Source organism: Mixophyes fleayi, chromosome 6, assembly GCF_038048845.1.
Source record: "Mixophyes fleayi isolate aMixFle1 chromosome 6, aMixFle1.hap1, whole genome shotgun sequence".
Taxonomy (NCBI): Eukaryota; Metazoa; Chordata; class Amphibia; order Anura; family Limnodynastidae; genus Mixophyes; species Mixophyes fleayi.
The window spans coordinates 182,521,152-182,539,409 of record NC_134407.1 but is presented as its reverse complement, the minus strand read 5'-3'; the positions used below and the strand labels follow the sequence as shown (position 1 = coordinate 182,539,409).

General features: G+C 41.9%; 1 protein-coding gene across 1 annotated transcript in view; it reads right to left on the bottom strand.

Annotated features, from left to right (window-relative positions):
- LOC142094898 (fer-1-like protein 4) overlaps positions 1-18,258 on the bottom strand; it is a 104,845-nt gene that overhangs the window by 63,975 nt on the left and 22,612 nt on the right. The window contains exons 6-14 of the mRNA XM_075177504.1: positions 16,512-16,553; positions 9,049-9,201; positions 6,043-6,100; positions 5,204-5,335; positions 4,763-4,825; positions 3,671-3,755; positions 2,705-2,864; positions 2,041-2,224; positions 618-804 (exon numbers count right to left, since the gene is read on the bottom strand). Of these exons, the coding sequence (XP_075033605.1) occupies positions 618-804; positions 2,041-2,224; positions 2,705-2,864; positions 3,671-3,755; positions 4,763-4,825; positions 5,204-5,335; positions 6,043-6,100; positions 9,049-9,201; positions 16,512-16,553 (1,064 nt within the window). The remainder of the gene's footprint in view (positions 1-617; positions 805-2,040; positions 2,225-2,704; positions 2,865-3,670; positions 3,756-4,762; positions 4,826-5,203; positions 5,336-6,042; positions 6,101-9,048; positions 9,202-16,511; positions 16,554-18,258) is intronic.

Here is an 18,258-nt window from a genome sequence, read left to right as displayed (position 1 = left end):
GGTGACTAAAATAGACCCTAATGTGTGTGAGTCTTCGTGTGGTAACTAATATAGACTGTAAGGTCCAATGTGGCAAGGACTGATGCGAATGATTAAATATTCCCTGTACAGCACTGCAGAAGATAGCGTTGCTATATAAAGAAACAAAGGGGGAAATTCAACCGTTACTACGGTAATTGCTGCGCATTTTTACCATGACTACGGTAATTTCAATCCTGTTTTTGTTCGCAGCTTCCAGAGCCGCAAGCAAAAATCTGTGTCAAAATTACCGTAGTAACATTAATAATGCGAAGCCTCTATTTATCTCGTGATGCAGTAAATAAATGGAATTTGCTGCAGCTGCCACTCAACCCTACTATATGTCTCCACAATTTTTCTATCCTTTTTTAAAGTTGCCAATAACTGCTGGTGACTACTAGCCCTGGCTGATGCAAAAGCCATGGTCCCTTTCACCACATATCATGACTACTACCCATCCTTATAATCCACAACCACCCTCATTAATAGGTTGGAGAACTGAACAATATATTTTGGTGTACATTTCACTTGTAGGTCAACCCTCTTCTTTATAATGACTTAAATGCATTATTATGATTAAACTTGTGTTGCGTCTTTACCATTTTTGCTTGGGTCTGATATTTGCTGCAGGTCAATAAAATGAGTGGCCAGAGCAACATCTCCCATATGAGCATCATCTAGAACCTGAATTTTAATTTTTCGAGCAAGGGGTGGGAATAGCTCAATGAAACTGATCTGCTCATTCCATTCCGGAACATTGGTGTCACTCTCCACAGATGTTTCTCCCTAAAAGGAAAAAAAAGTAGAGGACATGGAAGCTACAAGGTATACAATTAGAAGTAAGCCTTAAACAAGAATTAATGGATTCCAAAAAACATTTACGTTCGTCTGTAATGAGAGTGACATCACAAGGCCACCTGGACTGGAGGCATAAAAATTTGACTCTTTACATTTAAAGGAAGAAAACCTTCAGGCACAAATAAAAGTACCACGTAACCTAAAACACTAATTATGTCATATACAATAGAGAATTATAACATTCAGAGACATAGGGGCAGATTCAATTAGCCGTGAGGTGCAGCCGGACTTCGCCTTGAAGCGTGCGTCGCTGGCTAAAGCAGTACAGAAATCTCTGCTCAATTTCCCTTGCATGTGACACGAGGGAACATGAGCAGAGATTTTAGTAAAAACTCTGGCGCGATGTGTCTCAGCAGACTGTTCAGAGACACATCATCATCATCATCAGTTATTTATATAGCGCCACTAATTCCGCAGCGCTGTACAGAGAACTCATTCACATCAGTCCCTGCCCCATTGGCGCTTACTGTCTAAATTCCCTAACATACACACACACACACAGACAGAGAGAGACTAAGGTCAATTTTGATAGCAGCCAATTAACCTACTAGTATGTTTTTGGAGTGTGGGAGGAAACCGGAGCACCCGGAGGAAACACACGCAAGCACAGGGAGAACATACAAACTCCACACAGATAAGGCCATGGTCGGGAATCAAACTCATGACTCCAGTGCTGTGAGGCAGAAGTGCTAACCACTAGGCCACTGTGCTGCCCTACACATGGAGTCAACTTGCGCCGAATTGAATCTGCCGCATAGGTCAAGTTTCAAGAGGTCATCAGATCAGCTGCCAATTGTACATAAATCATTTTTTTCTCCTATGCACAACACAATTTCCTATGCGCACAGCCTCATAAGCTATGTCACACAGTTTTAGACACATTTGGACTGTAAGGGGCATATTCAATTCCGATCCGATCCGCGGTAACGCGCGTTACTGCGGAAAATGCGCACTACTGCCGGTAATACGGTATCGCAATAACGCAGATTTACAGGGCTGCGTACGAAAATCCACGTTATTGCGGTACCGCGGATTACGTTCGCGGCCGTTCCGGCGCGATCCCGTGAATCGGGATCGGAATTGAATATGCCCCTAAGTCTGTTATATATTTAGTATGCAGCTAGACAGATAGACAACTGAAGGTGATACATGATAATGCTGTACCTGCTGCCCAGCAAATGTAACCTGAACATAGGGATCGATGAACACCTTCTTTTCTCCCAGCATTTTAGAGAAACTTCCCATAATCCCATCGTTCATGCTGGGCAGTCCTTCTGCCTTGTAGATTTTAACACTGACCCTCGACCATGGCCTCTCTGCCGGAATCCTTTTAGGGAGCAGTAAATTCCTACAGGAAGCAAAAACAATGCATAAATGACACAAACTAAAACAATATGGACCATGTTATGAGTATAGGATGCAAATGATCTAACCTGTATTTTCATCTTACTGACAAGTACAAAGATAAAACAACTTATAAAAGTTGTATTAGAACATGTACCATCCAACAAATTAAATTAATCTGAATATATGGGAGATCTATTTCATTTTTGCTTTGAATAGTTAGGTTATCTTGTGGTTTTGAAAAAAACTCAATCAAGGCTGCATAAAACAGTCCTTATTTGTCTCTTAGAGCCAACACTACCTCAGTCTGGTTTTAGTTAATATGAAGTGATAATGGACATGACAATGCCCTGGGAACAGCTTTCCTCACATTACAAAAAACGCACTGTCAGTCACAGATAGACTTGGGATCCTCAACGATAGAACAAACCCAGAGATGTTTCTGTGGGTGAATTACATTGATATCTATAAATGCCAAACTCACTTTTCAATATCATCATTTTGGCTGCTCGTAGACGACGGAGGCGCGTTCATCGAATCGCCCCTTGTTACTATAGACAAGTTGCATTTTACAAAGCCTTTTATTCCCGCTTTGGTGTCTTTTGGGTCAGTGATAACTGCCCATTTCTGGAGAAACCTGTGATCTGGAGAATCAGAAAACATGTAAGATTTGAGTATTAATCTCTAGAAGCCACTAGAAGCGTATATAGACCTTAGGATAAAGCTTTATCAGATCTTTTAGTGTCAATGTTTTATACCACATATAATGCATTTGTTTTGCTAGAACACAGTCAACTCTTCGTTTTATAATTTATTTATTTTTTCATTTGAAATTTTTTAAAGAACTAACCAAAATTGGTGTAAAATAACACCATGGGGTAAATGTATCAAGCTGAGAGTTTTCTGGTGGGTTTCAAAAGTGGAGATGTTGCCTATAGCAACCAATCAGATTCTAGATATCATTTTGTAGAATGTTCTAAATAAATGATAGCTAGAATCTGATTGGTTTTTCAAACCCGCCGGAAAACTCTCAGCTTGATACATTTACCCCCATGTGTAGAAAGTAGTATCCACACATGCTGGATTTGCTCATAAAAAAACATTTGCAACACACATGGGGTCTAAACTGAATGCGATAGGGCAGTTCAGCATTTGGGTAAAGTGTCTGGATAATTTCCAGCATCAATGCTAGTGTAGCAGACGATGATAGCACACACACAGGCATACAGTGGGCACCATCCAACCACATTTACTGACATGGCTGACAATGATTCAATTGATTTTACTTAATATATTATGGCCTTTCACTGGGGCCACATACACTTTAATATCGGGCCATTGCCCCAAATCACTGGAATGTAAATGGTAGTTTTACAGTATTTCAGTATACAGGGATTGACTGTGTGGATGGTATTATTTTTTCTTGTTAAATGGTCATCCTGTTCTGTACCTGTTTGGTCATACACAGATCCTGCATCGATTTTAAATGTCCCAAGGCGAGTCCCCAGAAATGCAATTTTCTTGGCATGGACAACCTGTAAAGTAAAAAACATTATTATAGTGTTAATCCATGTAATGCCATTACTAACCAACCAGATAATCCTACCAGTCATCCAAATGGTGTCAGTGAAATATAGAAATAAAATTAATTGCCCATGGAAATTAAGGATAGCTGGCAGCTGTGATACAGGAGCTGGATGAAAATCAACATTAAGCCAATAGAGCCCTATTCACATGCCAGTAAGATGTGCGAATGTATAAACAGAGCCGTATGCATACCTGTCATTACCTGCCAAAAATTAAAGGGCTGGTAAAAAATAAAGCTTCCCAAAAATCATAAAAGAGTGAGGTAATAATTTGTGACTCTGCTGAGGGTCGGAAAGGCTTAGGGGTATATTTACTAAACTGTGGATTTGAAAAAAGTGGAGATGTTGCCTATAGCAACCAATCAGATTCTAGCTGTGATTTTGTAGATTGTACTAAATAAACGATAACTAGAATCTGATTGGTTGCTATAGACAACATCTCCACTTTATCAAACCCGCAGTTTAGTAAATATACCCCTTAATGTTTTCCTTTAATATATGACAGGCGAATGAAAATAAATGCCAGAGGCAACTTATTATAACCCATTGAAAATTAAATAAAGGTTTTTCTACACTACTCAGAATACTAGATTGATCATAAGTCATCAGGAAAAGCCAAGTGAGTGATTTGCTGGAGACATGGCTATATTAACTATATAGACAAAGTATAGGCACACAGAGCAGAAGTGCTCAAAGAACAGCAGGTAAATAGATTCATGTAATATTTTTTTCTCTCAATTCTATTTACTCCAGCTTGATCTTTATCAATGACATTGTACAATAATGGGGGTGGAGTTAGGCTCAGGAGTATATGGGCTGTACAAGTATGAATTTAGAGAATAACCACAGGGTTAGCTATATGGCCAGAAGTAGGAAAAAGAAATGACATGAAACCGATTCTTCCATTACAATCCACTGCCCAATGCATAAACAACCTTCAGATACGAAAGACTTACTGATATCTCTATTAGCTTGTTGAAGACTACCTCCCGTGGCTCTAGGAATTCAAAAAGAAAATACTAAAGGGAAAAAAGAAATATTTAGAATTACAAAACTCATCCAGTACAAGGTATTACAACCTCAATGACTTTTATACATAATAGGTTGCCTAATCGGTACAAATTACCTTTAGCCTCGTTGCTGCTTTAATTTAGCTTTTTATCTACTTGTTTGGTGGATACATACAACACTCATGAGCACAAAGGGGAATATTCAATTAGGATTCGCGGCTGCGCGTGTAAAGTGTCATTACGGTACCGCAACATCGCAGATTTCTGTGCGCACCCCATGATATTGCGGTACCGGGACCCGTGCAGCCGCAAATTCTAATTGAATATGCCCCTTATATGTGCATAACACATGTACACCGTCTGCCTTCTCTATGATGTCACACTTACCTGATTATAATAGGGGCAATTTGTTGATTTCTGGGTTACAGTGCGTCTTTTCTCATCTCCAACCTTCACATGAACTACTGGATCAATGTTAACCCCCACAAGTTTCTGAGCTTGTATGATAGTAACCGCAATCTGCAAAAAGATGTTCCACAGTAAGCAAAGCTATACACAAATTCTCTTTATGTAGAATGAATGAACGGTATTTTCTGCAGAGAGCTGGAACTTAATATGTGGTCTTGAATATAACCGAATGCCAAGATAACTAATGAGATTGGGAAACATTTATAAAATATGCACATGGTGAAACTGCCCGTCAACTAAGATAATGTATTCATAAGTGAAAAATGCTGCTCTTTTTCCCCCACAGTGCCCGGACACGCAATTTTTTAGGATCCCAGCAGTAAAAGGTGCAAATAGAAAGCTGGAATGCCTGAATGGCAGGGACACATTTTTTTTAAACTGGCAAATACAATATTTTTTAAGTACAACACAGGCGAACTACTCGTATGTTAGAAGCAGGCATAAGCAGTTAAGGGGCTTTGGCCTTCTTGTGCTGGTATAAAAGAAGGTCCAAAACTACAGGTTGAGAATTCCAATCAGTACGAGCCAAAGAAAATGGTGCCAATAATTTTGAAGCTGTGTCTGTGTCTTTGATTGGTTGAACCTTCCATTCAATAGCACGGAATTTGATTCTAAACGTTTCCTCCTTTTCTTCTACTTCTCGATAACACAGGAATATCTTGGACACAAACTATTTTAACTTTTTACTTATTAATGGAGGATCCTGACAAGCAACAACCTGTAATTATTGTTAGCAGTATGCAATGCAATTATTATACCTGGAAGTTTCTTGGTTTTGGGTTGATCGTATAATCTCTCACTGGAACGCTGAATCGACTACAAATGATTAGAAGAATGAGAGGCTTGTGATTGCTTATTTTCATGGTAGGATTTCAATGTTTCTTGGAAACATTACTGTGATAGTTTGGACACAGAAGTTCCATACCTGTTATTTAGCAAAAATGTATCTTTTCTACGGTAGGCAAAAAAGATGGCTGAATCTGGTTTACCAAGAAGACACTCACAATGGCTTATTTAATAACATGGTATGAACTACATTAATGTGCTAGCAACCAATCACATGTTGGCTTTAAACACTTGAGTTATATCCACCCAGGGAGCAGTACCGGGCAACCCACTATGGGTGATTTTTAAAAGGCCTTGCAGTATGTACCCTTAATCAAAACTATCATCTGATTGGTTGCTTAGCCCATTCCGAGGCGGATTTGCTTTCTCACAATGACCCGTGAGTGTTGTCTCTTATTTGGAGCACATATTCAGTGGAGAATGGCAGCATGGAGTTGCCAACATTAACAGGATCATGTCTTTTTACTTGTTCACTATGGATCAGTGAACCCAAAATAAAAGAAAATATGAACCAAACAGAAAATGACACATTGTCTATCGTTTAATCTGGCACACATCAAAAAGATTTCCATGAATGGATTTATTGCTTAGCACGTTAAGAGACATCAAATAATACCATTTCATCAGTTAGTATAGACTTACTCACATTGACCACTAAGGATTTTATTATTGACCATTAATGATTTGATGATTGACCACTAATTGAGCTCTAATCATTTTATGATTACAACACAATTAAACATTGTAATTATTGAATACAGTTGTATACGAGAAACTTTATTTAGCAATGTTATGTTACTTGTGTCACTTGTCAAGAGAAGTAATTGCTTTACCAAGAAAAAATGACAAAAAAATAAAACATATCTCTTTTAGATATTGTCTTTCAAGTCTCTAAGTTTACAATCTCAATCAGACCAAAGCAGGTTTTGTATGGTAAAAATGTTAGTATACACTTCTTTTCCTTATGTAACAGAAAGGTATTTATCCTATCACCGCAAAGTATGCAGTGATTTTAGTAGTGTTTTTGTCTTCTCCACACATATGATAGGGCGTTATCCTTGTTCTGGTCTTTGAATGACAGGGTAATTTTTTTTTTTTAGCCAACTCTTGGCTGCAAAAATCCGCTTTGTTTTACTGCGCAGTGCAAGGGGAATTTTAGGTTAAATGTATGTATCTATGCCTGGAGAAGCAGATTGGAGTGTGCAATTATTTACACTTAGGGGGTAAATGTATCAAGCTGAGAGTTTTCCAGCGGGTTTGAAAAACCAATCAGAATCTAGCTATCATTTATTTAGTACATTCTACAAAATCATAGCTAGAATCTGATTGGTTGCTATAGGCAACATCTCCACTTTTCAAACCCGCCGGCAAACTCTCAGCTTGATACATTTACCCCTAGAGGTCTACACAGCCATATGTGGCCTATTTAGAGTAGGCTGTGCTTTCAAAATATGTTTGTTTACAGGGACAACTTCCTTAGGCATGGTGTAAAAATATGTGCTGAAGATCATCTACTGTTGTAAAAATAAAAATTATATTAAATAAATAAAAAGCAGCAATCAGTACTAACCAGAGTGGGCAGTATTGCCTGGCCTGCAAACCACCCACAAGGAATAGCAGCACCATGATAAAGAACATCACCCGGGCTCAAGTGTTTAAAAAATTAAGTCTGTTTGTAGAACAAGTCCTAGCCAAGTTTGGCAGCTATCAACTACTTGGGCAAGCAAGGTTAAGCTTGTGGAATTACACGCGCTGGCATTCCCTGGTGGCTACAGTCCACTGGAAAATGTAGTTCCACAAATGTACCTAAATGTAATCAAACCCAAAAAACGTAGTGAACGATTCAATTAGCCAGAAGATTCTGTAGTGAGCAATCTTAGTTGCGGTCTCCACGGGATGTTTATGGTTAAAATGTTCACTAAATTATGCTTTTATACAAAAATAAGTGAAGATTTGTGTACAGTAATTGCCCGTATTATGCGCAGAAACACTTCACAGCTGATTAAATCTGCCCCTTTGATTTTTGGGTTTGTCATAATGTTATAATAGGTTTTTTTTCTGAAAACGCACCCAAATACCTCATTTTAAAATGTATTAATCACCTAAAGCCATATGGAATCGGTTTTTGTTGTGTTCTGAGGTAATCCATTTGGAATTTAAAAAAAACAAAAACTAAATGAGTAACGTAAACTCTCTCGGCACAAAAGAATGAAAAGGGACCTGTACACAATACCCAAGCTGAGCAGCTAGGCTCTGATTGGCTGTTTGTGTATAGACCCCCTCCTGATCGGGAATTAACTTAATTGACCACAAGGGCTTTTTTATCCCCAAACTATTTTTTCCTAGGGAATTCCACCTTGTGCTGACTGGACTGGAGCTGGCATTACACTATGACAGTGGGCATCCCACTGTGGATCTCTCTATTATAGTGTGACAAGACTCTTTGTCCACCTGCGTTAGCAGTGATCAGCCTAGGCACTGGTGCTGGTTACTTATTTTATAGGGTGGGGGTACCCATATTTATAATGATGGTGATGACTGCCCTATCTTTATTCCGGACACACCATACTTATACAGAATTTTGAGTACTGCATAACTTAAGATAGGCATATTGGGCATGTTTGCATCCATAATGTTACTCATATATTCGAGAAACCAAATTGCAACCAACTCTAAATCATCATATGGCCAGAAGTTCCTTTAACTACTTTACTGTATTTGATATCCACAGGGTGTTTGGTAATTACCATGATGTAGTGTCCTTGTTTCCTGTTGTAAAATGGGAGCCATAGACACATATTGAGGAGAGAGATTTTCTCTCATGTAATCTTATATATTCTGCTCTTATGTAAGTGATATGTTTTAACGTCATATATCATCCCTTTAAAATCCACTCCTGTCTTTATACTAATTAATACCTCAAAACAGGAGTAAAATTTATCCCAGAAATGTCAATATCAGCCTCATCGTAGGAATCATCTTCCTCATCGTCATCATCGGTGCCTTTCACCAGCTTCCTTCCTATGCGAACGGCATCAATATCCTTCTTGCGAGTTGCTTCAGCTTCAGCCCTGAAGACAGCAGAGTAAGATCATTATCCCATACAAACCTTTACCTTTAAAGAGAGATCGATGAGTGAGCAATTTCATTGATTACTGACAAAGAATGAAAACGAATTCAATTAAATGACAATTTATGTTGGGTTTATTTTTTTTTTAAAAAGGGGGAGATAATGTAAAAAAGAACCTTTGTACAGAAAAACATAGAGGTTACGGTTGCGACTCCTACATTAAAAACATTCTAGAATGCATAGGGCAAACATGTACTTATTGTTAAAACTTAGATATGAAACGTTTAAAAATGTAAAAAGAGGATTTTTGTACTTATGTTAAATCCGTTTATCTGATTCCATCTGGGGGACACTGCTACCATGGGGTTGTGGAGGGGAGCACGGGAGTTGGCACCTAGCTAGTTAACTTTAGGAACTGCTGACAGACCCCTCCCCTCTACAATCCCCCTGTCAACTCCCAGTTAATTAAAAATCCCAAAGTAGAAAGGCCAATCAACCAAGAGCACACAAATGAAAAGCAGAAAGGAGGGATTCAAGTGTTCCCCAGACGGAATCAGAGAAACTGATTTAACGTAAGTACAAAAATCCTCTTTTCTCTTTCATCCAGTCTGGGGGACACTGCTACCATGGGGATGTTCTAAAGCAGCCCTCTAAGGGTGGGACCGCTCTGAAAGCCTGGCCCATAGGGCAAAACTTGCATCCGCAGATACAAATACATTAAACTGATAGAATTTAGTAAAGGTGTGGACAGAGGACCAGGTGGCTGCTCTGCAAAGTTGGTCTGCAGAGGCCCCATTTCTCGCTGCTCAAGACGCCCTGACCGACTTTTTAGAATGGGCCGTAGGTCTCTCTGGCACAGGACGTTTAGCCCTGATGTAAGCCTGTTTAATGGTTGCCTTAATCCATCTTGCAATGGACTGTTTTGAGGCTGGCCAGCCTCTTTTCTTAGAATCAAAAAGGACAAACAGAGAATCAGAACGACGAATCTTGGAAGTTCTCTTAACATAAATATGGAGATCCCTAACCACATCTAATTTCTCCATATACTGCTGACCAGACTGAGAAGCTGTCCTAAAGACCGGAACCACAATTTCCTGGTTCAAATGGAAAGCCGAAATAACCTTCGGAACAAAGGAAGGGAGAGTTCTTAATACCGCTCTGTCCTCGTGGATAACCAAATATGGTTCTCGACAAGACAGAGCTCCTAACTCTGAAATTCTGCGTGCAAATGCAATAGCTAACAGAAAAACGATTTTCCAGGTCAGAGACCTAAAATCTGGTGCAAGTATTGGATCAAAAGGGGCCCTGTAAGCATGTCCAGTACCAGGCTAAGATCCCATGGAACGTAGGGAGGCTGAATATGTAAGACTCCCTGAAGAAAAGTCCTGATGTTTGGTAAATCTGCTAACTTCAGGTGAAAGAAAACTGAAAGCGCTGATACCTGAACCCTTAAGGAACCTAAACGGAGAACTGCTTCCAGGCCATCCTACGGAAAAGCCAATATTCGAGGAAGACAAAAAGAGGACGTGTGACAAGACCTTTTTTCACACCATCTGATATAGGCTCGCCAAATGCGATGATAGATGCGAGCCGAAACAGGCTTATGAGCTCGTAGCAGAGCATTCACTACACTGGGGGAGAAACCCCTAGCCCACCAGAGCCTGGCTTCAACAGCCATGCCGTTAAATTCAGCCGAGGTAAATCCTGGTGACGAAAAGGACCTTGAAGAAGAAGATCGTCTCGCAACGGAAGACGATGTTCTCGCCCTACCGCCATAGAGATTATGTTCGCGTACCACACTCGCGGCGGCCATGCAGGAGCTATCAGAATTACCGGTAGACCATCCTGCCTCACTCGTCTGAGTACTCGAGGAATCATGGGAATTAGGGAGAACAGATATCCCAACCTGAAGTCCCATGACATGGTTATTACGTCTGCTGCTACTGCCAAGGGGTCTCTTGCCCTTGCGCAAAACCTGGGAACCTTTCTGTTGTGTCTTGAGGCCATGAGATCTACATCCGGTAGACCCCACCTTTGAACCACAGACTGAAAGACTTCCGGATGGAGGCACCACTCTCCTGCCATCATCGCATTGCTACTGAGATAGTCGGCCTCCCAGTTCTTTATTCCTGGAATGAACACTGCTGAGATTGCTGGAACATAATGTTCCGCCCAAGCGAATATCTGAGCTGATACCCGCATTGCAGCTCTGCTTCTTGTTCCTCCCTGCCTGTTGATATATGCCACAGCCGTGGCATTGTCAGACTGAACTCTGACTGGATGACCCTGAAGAAGGGTTTGGGCCCCCCGAAGAGCCAAAAGGATTGCCTTCAACTCTAACGTGTTGATCGATAGGGAGGACTCCTGGGCTGACCAAAGACCCTGGAACCGGAGCAGTAAAGCTACAGCCCCCCAACCTTTCAGGCTGGCGTCTGTGGTGACTATGATCCATGACCATGGAGCAAAAGACCTGCCCACTGACATGTGATCCGGAATCAGCCATCACTGAAGCGAATTTCTCGCATCCGGAGATAGAGAGATCTTCTGGCGATCCAAATGTAGGTGGGATCCCGACCATTTTGTCAAGAGGTCCCACTGAAAGCACCAGGAATGAGCACGACCGAAGGGCATTGTCTCGAAGGAGGCCACCATCTTCCCTAGGAGACGCATGCACAAGTGAATTGAAGGACTGGGAGAGGACAAGAACTGAGATGTTATCCTCTGAACCAACCTGATTTTCTCTTCTGGCAGAAACACCTTCTGTTGTTTGGTGTCCATGATGAGTCCCAGGAAGATCATGCGTTGGCTCGGAACCACCTGGGATTTCTTTAAGTTTATTAACCACCCATGGCTCTCGAGGAAAGCTATGGTGAGGAACAAATGCTATTGCAAGCAAACCTCTGAGGCGGATTTTATGAGAAGATCGTCTAAGTAAGGCACGACCTGAACTCCCCTTGAGTGAAGACAAGCTACCATTACCGACATGATCTTTGTGAAAACCCTTGGAGCTGTGGAGAGGCCAAAGGGAAGAGCCCGAAACTGATAGTGGGATGCCCCCACCGTGAATCTCAGGAGAGACTGGTGACTGCTCCAGATAGGAACGTGGAGGTATGCGTCCTTTATGTCTATGGAAGCAATAAACTGATTCCTTTCCAATCCGTTTATTACTGACCTCAGGGACTCCATTCGAAATTTGTCCACTCTTAAGTGCACATTTAGGTTCTTTAGATTTAGGATGGGTCGAAAGGAACCATCCAGCTTCCTGACAAGAAAAAGATTGGAATAAAATCCTTTCCCTTTCTGGTTTTCTGGGACCCTGCAAATAACTCTTGCTGAAAGAAGAGAGGCGACACAACTCTGTATCGCCTGTCTTCTCTGTGGATCTCAGGGTAGCGAGGTTACAAAGTAACGATGTCGAACAGGACCCAAAATATTTATCATGTACCCCCTTGTTATAATGCCCCGAAACTAAGGATCCTGAGAGGACGCTGTCCACTGTTCTAAAAAAAAAGACAGGCGCCCTCCCCACTCTCGCCACCTCCTGATGGGTATAATTGCAGTCAGGATGCAAGCTTCTCCTGAACCTTGGAAGCCTGATGTCTAGCTGAGAAAGAGGACCTACCTCTAACTGAGAAGCCTATAGAATTTGGTTGTCTGCCTCTGGATGACTGGCCCCTAGGAAAGGAGGCACCCCGAAAGGACTGCCTAAAAGAGCTGAAACGCGGGGGGCAGGCTCTGGCTACGTTCACTGGCAAAAAGGTGCATTTTCCACCCATTGCATGAGGAATGATACTGTCTAATTTCGGCCCGAACAAACCTGATGCTGAAAAAGGAATGGTTTCTAGGGATTTCTTAGATTCCGAATCCTCTTCCCAGGTTTTCAGCTATAAGGTTCTCCTTGCTGAGATTGCCGAAGCCTGAATAGAGGAATACACAGACGCTGTGTTCTGCGCTGCCTCATAAAGATAACCAGATGCCTCTTTCAAATGTAAAGCATGGGGAAGCAATTCTGAATTCTGCATGGCCTCAGCCAGCTGCTCTGCCCATGCTTCCATGGCTCTAGCGACCCAAGCCGAAGCAAATGTGGGTCTAAAGGAAAAACCCGCTGCTACAAATATAGACTTTAGTTGAGATTCAATTCTGCCGTCACTGCGGTCCTGCAAACATGCAGTGCCTGGAACCGGCAAGGTAGTGTGGCGGGTTAAACGGGCTACAGGAGTATCCACCTTAGGGATTCCTTCCCAGCGCGCCAGATCCTATTCCTGTAATGGACATAAGGAGGAGAATCTCTTTGGAATAGAAAACTTCTTATCAGGTTGTTTCCAAGACCCTCAGCAATATCTCTCAATTCCATCAATTCCACCAAAGGAGGAGAATGAATAACTTTTCTTCTGGCTTTCTTAAAGAGACTTCTGTCTATAGGACTAGGATCCTCTGCCTCTGGGAGGTCCAAGGCCTGCCTCACCGCTAATACTAAATCATCAATGCCCTGATATCTGGAGGTTTCTTCCTGAACAGATACCTGAACCTGGTCAGGATCAAAATTTGTTTCTCCTTCTTCTTCAGAAAAACCCTCCATATCCGAGGGGGACAGTAAAGGATTAGAGGATCTAAACCGCTTTCTTTTAGTAGGGCCCAAATCTGGTGATTCAAGTAACTGGTTTAGCCTGTCTAAACCCTTTATTAATGATGAGGACCATGCTGGTTCTGCCGAGACAGGGCCCTGATCCAGTATCAAAGAAGAAGGCCCTGCTATAGCCGTTCCAGTAGAAGCAGCCGCAGCAGGACCCCCCACAGTCGTGACGGCATTATCCAATACAGAAGGAAGAACTGCTGAGCTTGTCAGTAACTGAGTAGATTTAGTGAGAAGCTGGGCTAAAGAGGAAAATGACTGTGTCAGAGAAGCTACCCAGGCCGGATCCTCCAACAGAGGGGCTAGAGTCTGCTGGGTTTGCGCAGAGGGGGGTCCCCCTTCGTAATTAGAGCAAAGCGTTCTTCTGTCCACAGGGTAATTTAACCTTACATCTAGAACAGGTAAAATATTTTGCCATAGGACCTTTTCCTTTATCTGACATTTTACAAAGGAAAGAATCACCAAGCACACCAGACTTGAGAGAGACAGAGAAAAGAACAAGTAATCAAATAATTACAATAAAAGTTGCACTTGTACCTTTAAATAAACAATGTGATTTTGGCAAGTAAAGAGTACAATAATATTACCCCTACTAGCCCCACTCTGTCAGCAACCAAATACAGATTTAGAAATGCTTAATAAAAAACGGCAATGCTTAGCCAAAAGGCCAAACACAGGAGAGAAGTCCAGCAGCAGTGTCCTGATGCCTGCTCCCACAAAGCTGTCTCTCTTCCCGGGCTTCTTCTTGGCGCCAGGAGACCGGAATGTTCCAAGTGAATTGAAGAGCAGGGGAGCTCTATCTAGCTTTAGCTCCCCCTCTTCTGATATTCTTGTCTCCTCTTTTTTTTTTTTAAAAGGAAAATAAATAATCAGCAGAGTAATGGAGACCTCGAAAAGATTGAGGTCTCCTGCAGCGGTTGGACCCCGATGCCCCCCTCCTATTTCTGAGGGGGGATTTTGGTCTGCCCCCTTCTTACTGTCTCGTACCTGCCCGGGTCCGACTCCAAAATGGCCGCCGGTTGATGATCCGATAACCGGCGCTCTATGCCTGCAGTGGCAGTGCCGGTTATCAGGGAGGCTATGAGAGTGACAGCGGTCCATAGAGACTGCTTGACACTGATTCGGACAGCTTAAAAACTCTGCCAGTGAGAGCCCTCGACTCTCATCTGACAGAGCAGTGTCCGTGCTGCGGTTCTGGGAGTGTGCTCTCTATGGTAGAACACACTCCCAGGTCTGCTTCAAAATAAAAGTACCTAAAAGAATTAAAAAATGAAAAGTTTAAACAAAGAAAAATAAATTAATATTAAATAAATTACAGTAACTGAAAAAAAAAAGCAGCCCAACTCCTTGGGCACCTAGAAAAAACTGGGAGGTGACAGGGGGATTGTAGAGGGGAGGGGTCTGTCAGCAGTTCCTAAAGTTAACTAGCTAGGTGCCAACTCCCGTGCTCCCCTCCCCAACCCATGGTAGCAGTGTCCCCCAGACTGGATGAAAGAGAAATAAATAACAAAATGGAAAAAAAAGTAAATAAATAAAAATAAACAAAAAAAAAAAACAACAACAAAGGCAGACTTGTAGGTACTTTTCTGCATTAAATTCTATGTGACAAACTATATTCAGTTTCACTAATTTGGTGACAGTAAAATTGTAATGGGACAACTCTATGTACTCATCCATCATAAAGCCAGACCCACCACAGTGTGCTCCATTCCCTGTCATTATCCAATACAACTGCTAACTGCTTTAGGTGCAATCATTAGTCTGGATTATATATAGTAATTTTATCTGCATTATTTTCCGAATCATATAGCTACCTGGATAAATTTGTTATCAACTACCGCTACTACAGGGCGTATGGCAGCGATGGGGCCCGGAGGAGAAGGGTGGGGGTACGTCAGCCCCTGTGCATGCTCAGAAGACCAAAGTGGGATCCTCGTGCGGGTGAACGGCCATTGCATAGGTTCATACCACAAGGAATAATTTGGTGCTTCGTCTCTGCTCAGTCTGTTTAGTAATGCACTTGCATGGTTTGCAGAAGTTACCCAAGAGTACTGCTTACTCTGATATTTCAACTTCATTTCCTTTTTTTCTTCCTATGCACTGCTTAATTGACCATAAAATACTCCACCCCTTGTTTTTAGCACTCTACGGCGCATGAGCAGAAGTGGCTTCACTGTGAATGAACCGCTCCCCTGTGCACCGGCGCCTCTTCAGATAGCTGCTCAGTCATCCACAGAGCAGGGGTTTGGAAATTCAGTGCCCTTTTATCAAGCCTTAGGCCATGCGGAAATAGTCATTTAGGCAAATTTATTCATCAGTGGTATTTAACAAAAGTCTAAAGCAGGAGATATCAAAGATATCTGTGTAAGATTGAACATTGCACATTACCTATATGCTTGCCCATGTGAAATTATTCACTTTTTAGGTTCAGTTATCCTTAGCCCGAGAACTGGGATTTTATGTTCTTCAGTAGAATTACAACATGTTACATGTTATTTTTCAGTAGTTGGACATGTTTTCCTTTCAGTCCCAGATAATAGCTTTCAATCTATCTGTAGTATGTGTTCTGCTTGGAAAACAATATACATTACAAATAACTTTGACTGATTCTCCAAATAACTCTCTCTATTCAGCCATACAATACCATATGATAGCGCTGAGGATAGCACCATACTCACTCATCTTCTTCAAAGCCAACATTCCGAATAATGATTGCTGAGCTGTAAAAGAAAGGAGATGTCAGTATAAGAAACTAACAATCCTGACTGAACCATTTATGCAAATTGTTATAAACAATATAATGTGTCACTTAATTATCATATTACAAAACAGCACTACTGTGTAGGGTAACACCAGAATGGACCATTGCAGTTAAAAAGAAATAAAAAAAAAATTATTTACAAATGGTGCTTTTTTTTTGGGCTCATAGCCTGAACTGGCAGCTGCAATTGCAGGGGGACGGGAGAACAGTATGGGGTTTGCCCACAAATGCTGCTACTAGGCTATGACAAGTTTGTGTCCCTATGAGACTGGTGACACTACCAGGGAAACCTGCAGCAGGTGGTCGTCCTGAGTTCCGTAAGGGATTCGGGCCTGCAAAAAAAAATGCAGCCACACCCCCTAGAAAAACAGTGCCGTATTGGACGCTATAGGGCTCCTCCCAACTCCCGTGCCCAGTGGGTGTTGGGGTAATAAATTGATAAAAGAGTTCAGCATTTTTTCCTAGTGCACCATTGGTCGCAGCAAGCAATCCTAAAATGTTTGGGTATGCTGGTAATTGCAGAACTACAAGTGCCAGCTTACCCATGGGGCACATCATTTTTTAATTTATTTACAATTATTTCAAAAGAAGTAAAACAAAGTTACAGATATATACAAGGTAGACAAAGGAGGAGCAGATATGAGACAGAGGGCATAAAGTCTAGAGGGAAGGGGAAAGGAGAGGCAATTGGTGCTACTGGGATAAGAGTGACACAGAGTGGATGAGGCAGGGAATAGTCTCAGGTAGGGCAGGATGGGCTCTAGTGAAGGTGAGTTTAGAGGAAGAAGTTTTGGAGGTGGGACCACCTTTACCAGGTGGTTATCAGGTAATATTAACTACGAGCAATATTAACTACGAAAATGCTCCCTCCACTGAAAGGACCTCCCTCCCTCCATTTGCCGGTTCCCTAATCTCAGCAACTTCAACAGGGCTCTCAAAACCCATCTGTTCATCAAGGCCTACCAGCCATTTACCTAACCATCTCCATCCTTGTTCTCCTCACCTCCCGCTTCCCTGTCTCCTCTTGCGCTTGATCCCCTCTACTGACTCCTCTCGTGCCTGCTGTCTGTTTCCCCTCCCTTTAGTGTGTAAGCTCTTACGAGCAGGGCCCTACTCCCTCCTGTCTCAATACCATTTCTTTTTCTCCAATGTCACTGTACTTGCTATGCTTGGAGCTATTGAAGTCTTGGTTATACTCGTATTACTATGTACTGTTGCACTCTGTTTGGTCTACTGTTTGTACTGTATTTATTTTGTACGTTGCTGCGGAAACCTTGTGGCACCACATAAATAAATAATAATAGTAATATCAGAGCGGAGGAGAAGTGTAAATCAGAGGCAGAACAGAGAGGTCAAGCTGGAATGTATCTCCTGACAAGATGAGAGATGTTTGCAAGGGAGGAGCAGCACGGTGGCTAAGTGGTTAGCACTTCTGCCTCACATCACTGGGGTCATGAGTTCAATTCCCGACCATGGCCTTATCTGTGAGGAGTGTGTATGTTCTCCCCGTGTTTGCGTGGGTTTCCTCCGGGTGCTCTGGTTTCCTCCCACACTCCAAAAACATACTAGTAGGTTAATTGGCTGCTATCAAAAATTGATCCTAGTGTGTGTGTGTGTGTGTGTTAGGGAATTTAGACTGCAAGCTCCAATGGGGCAGGGACTGA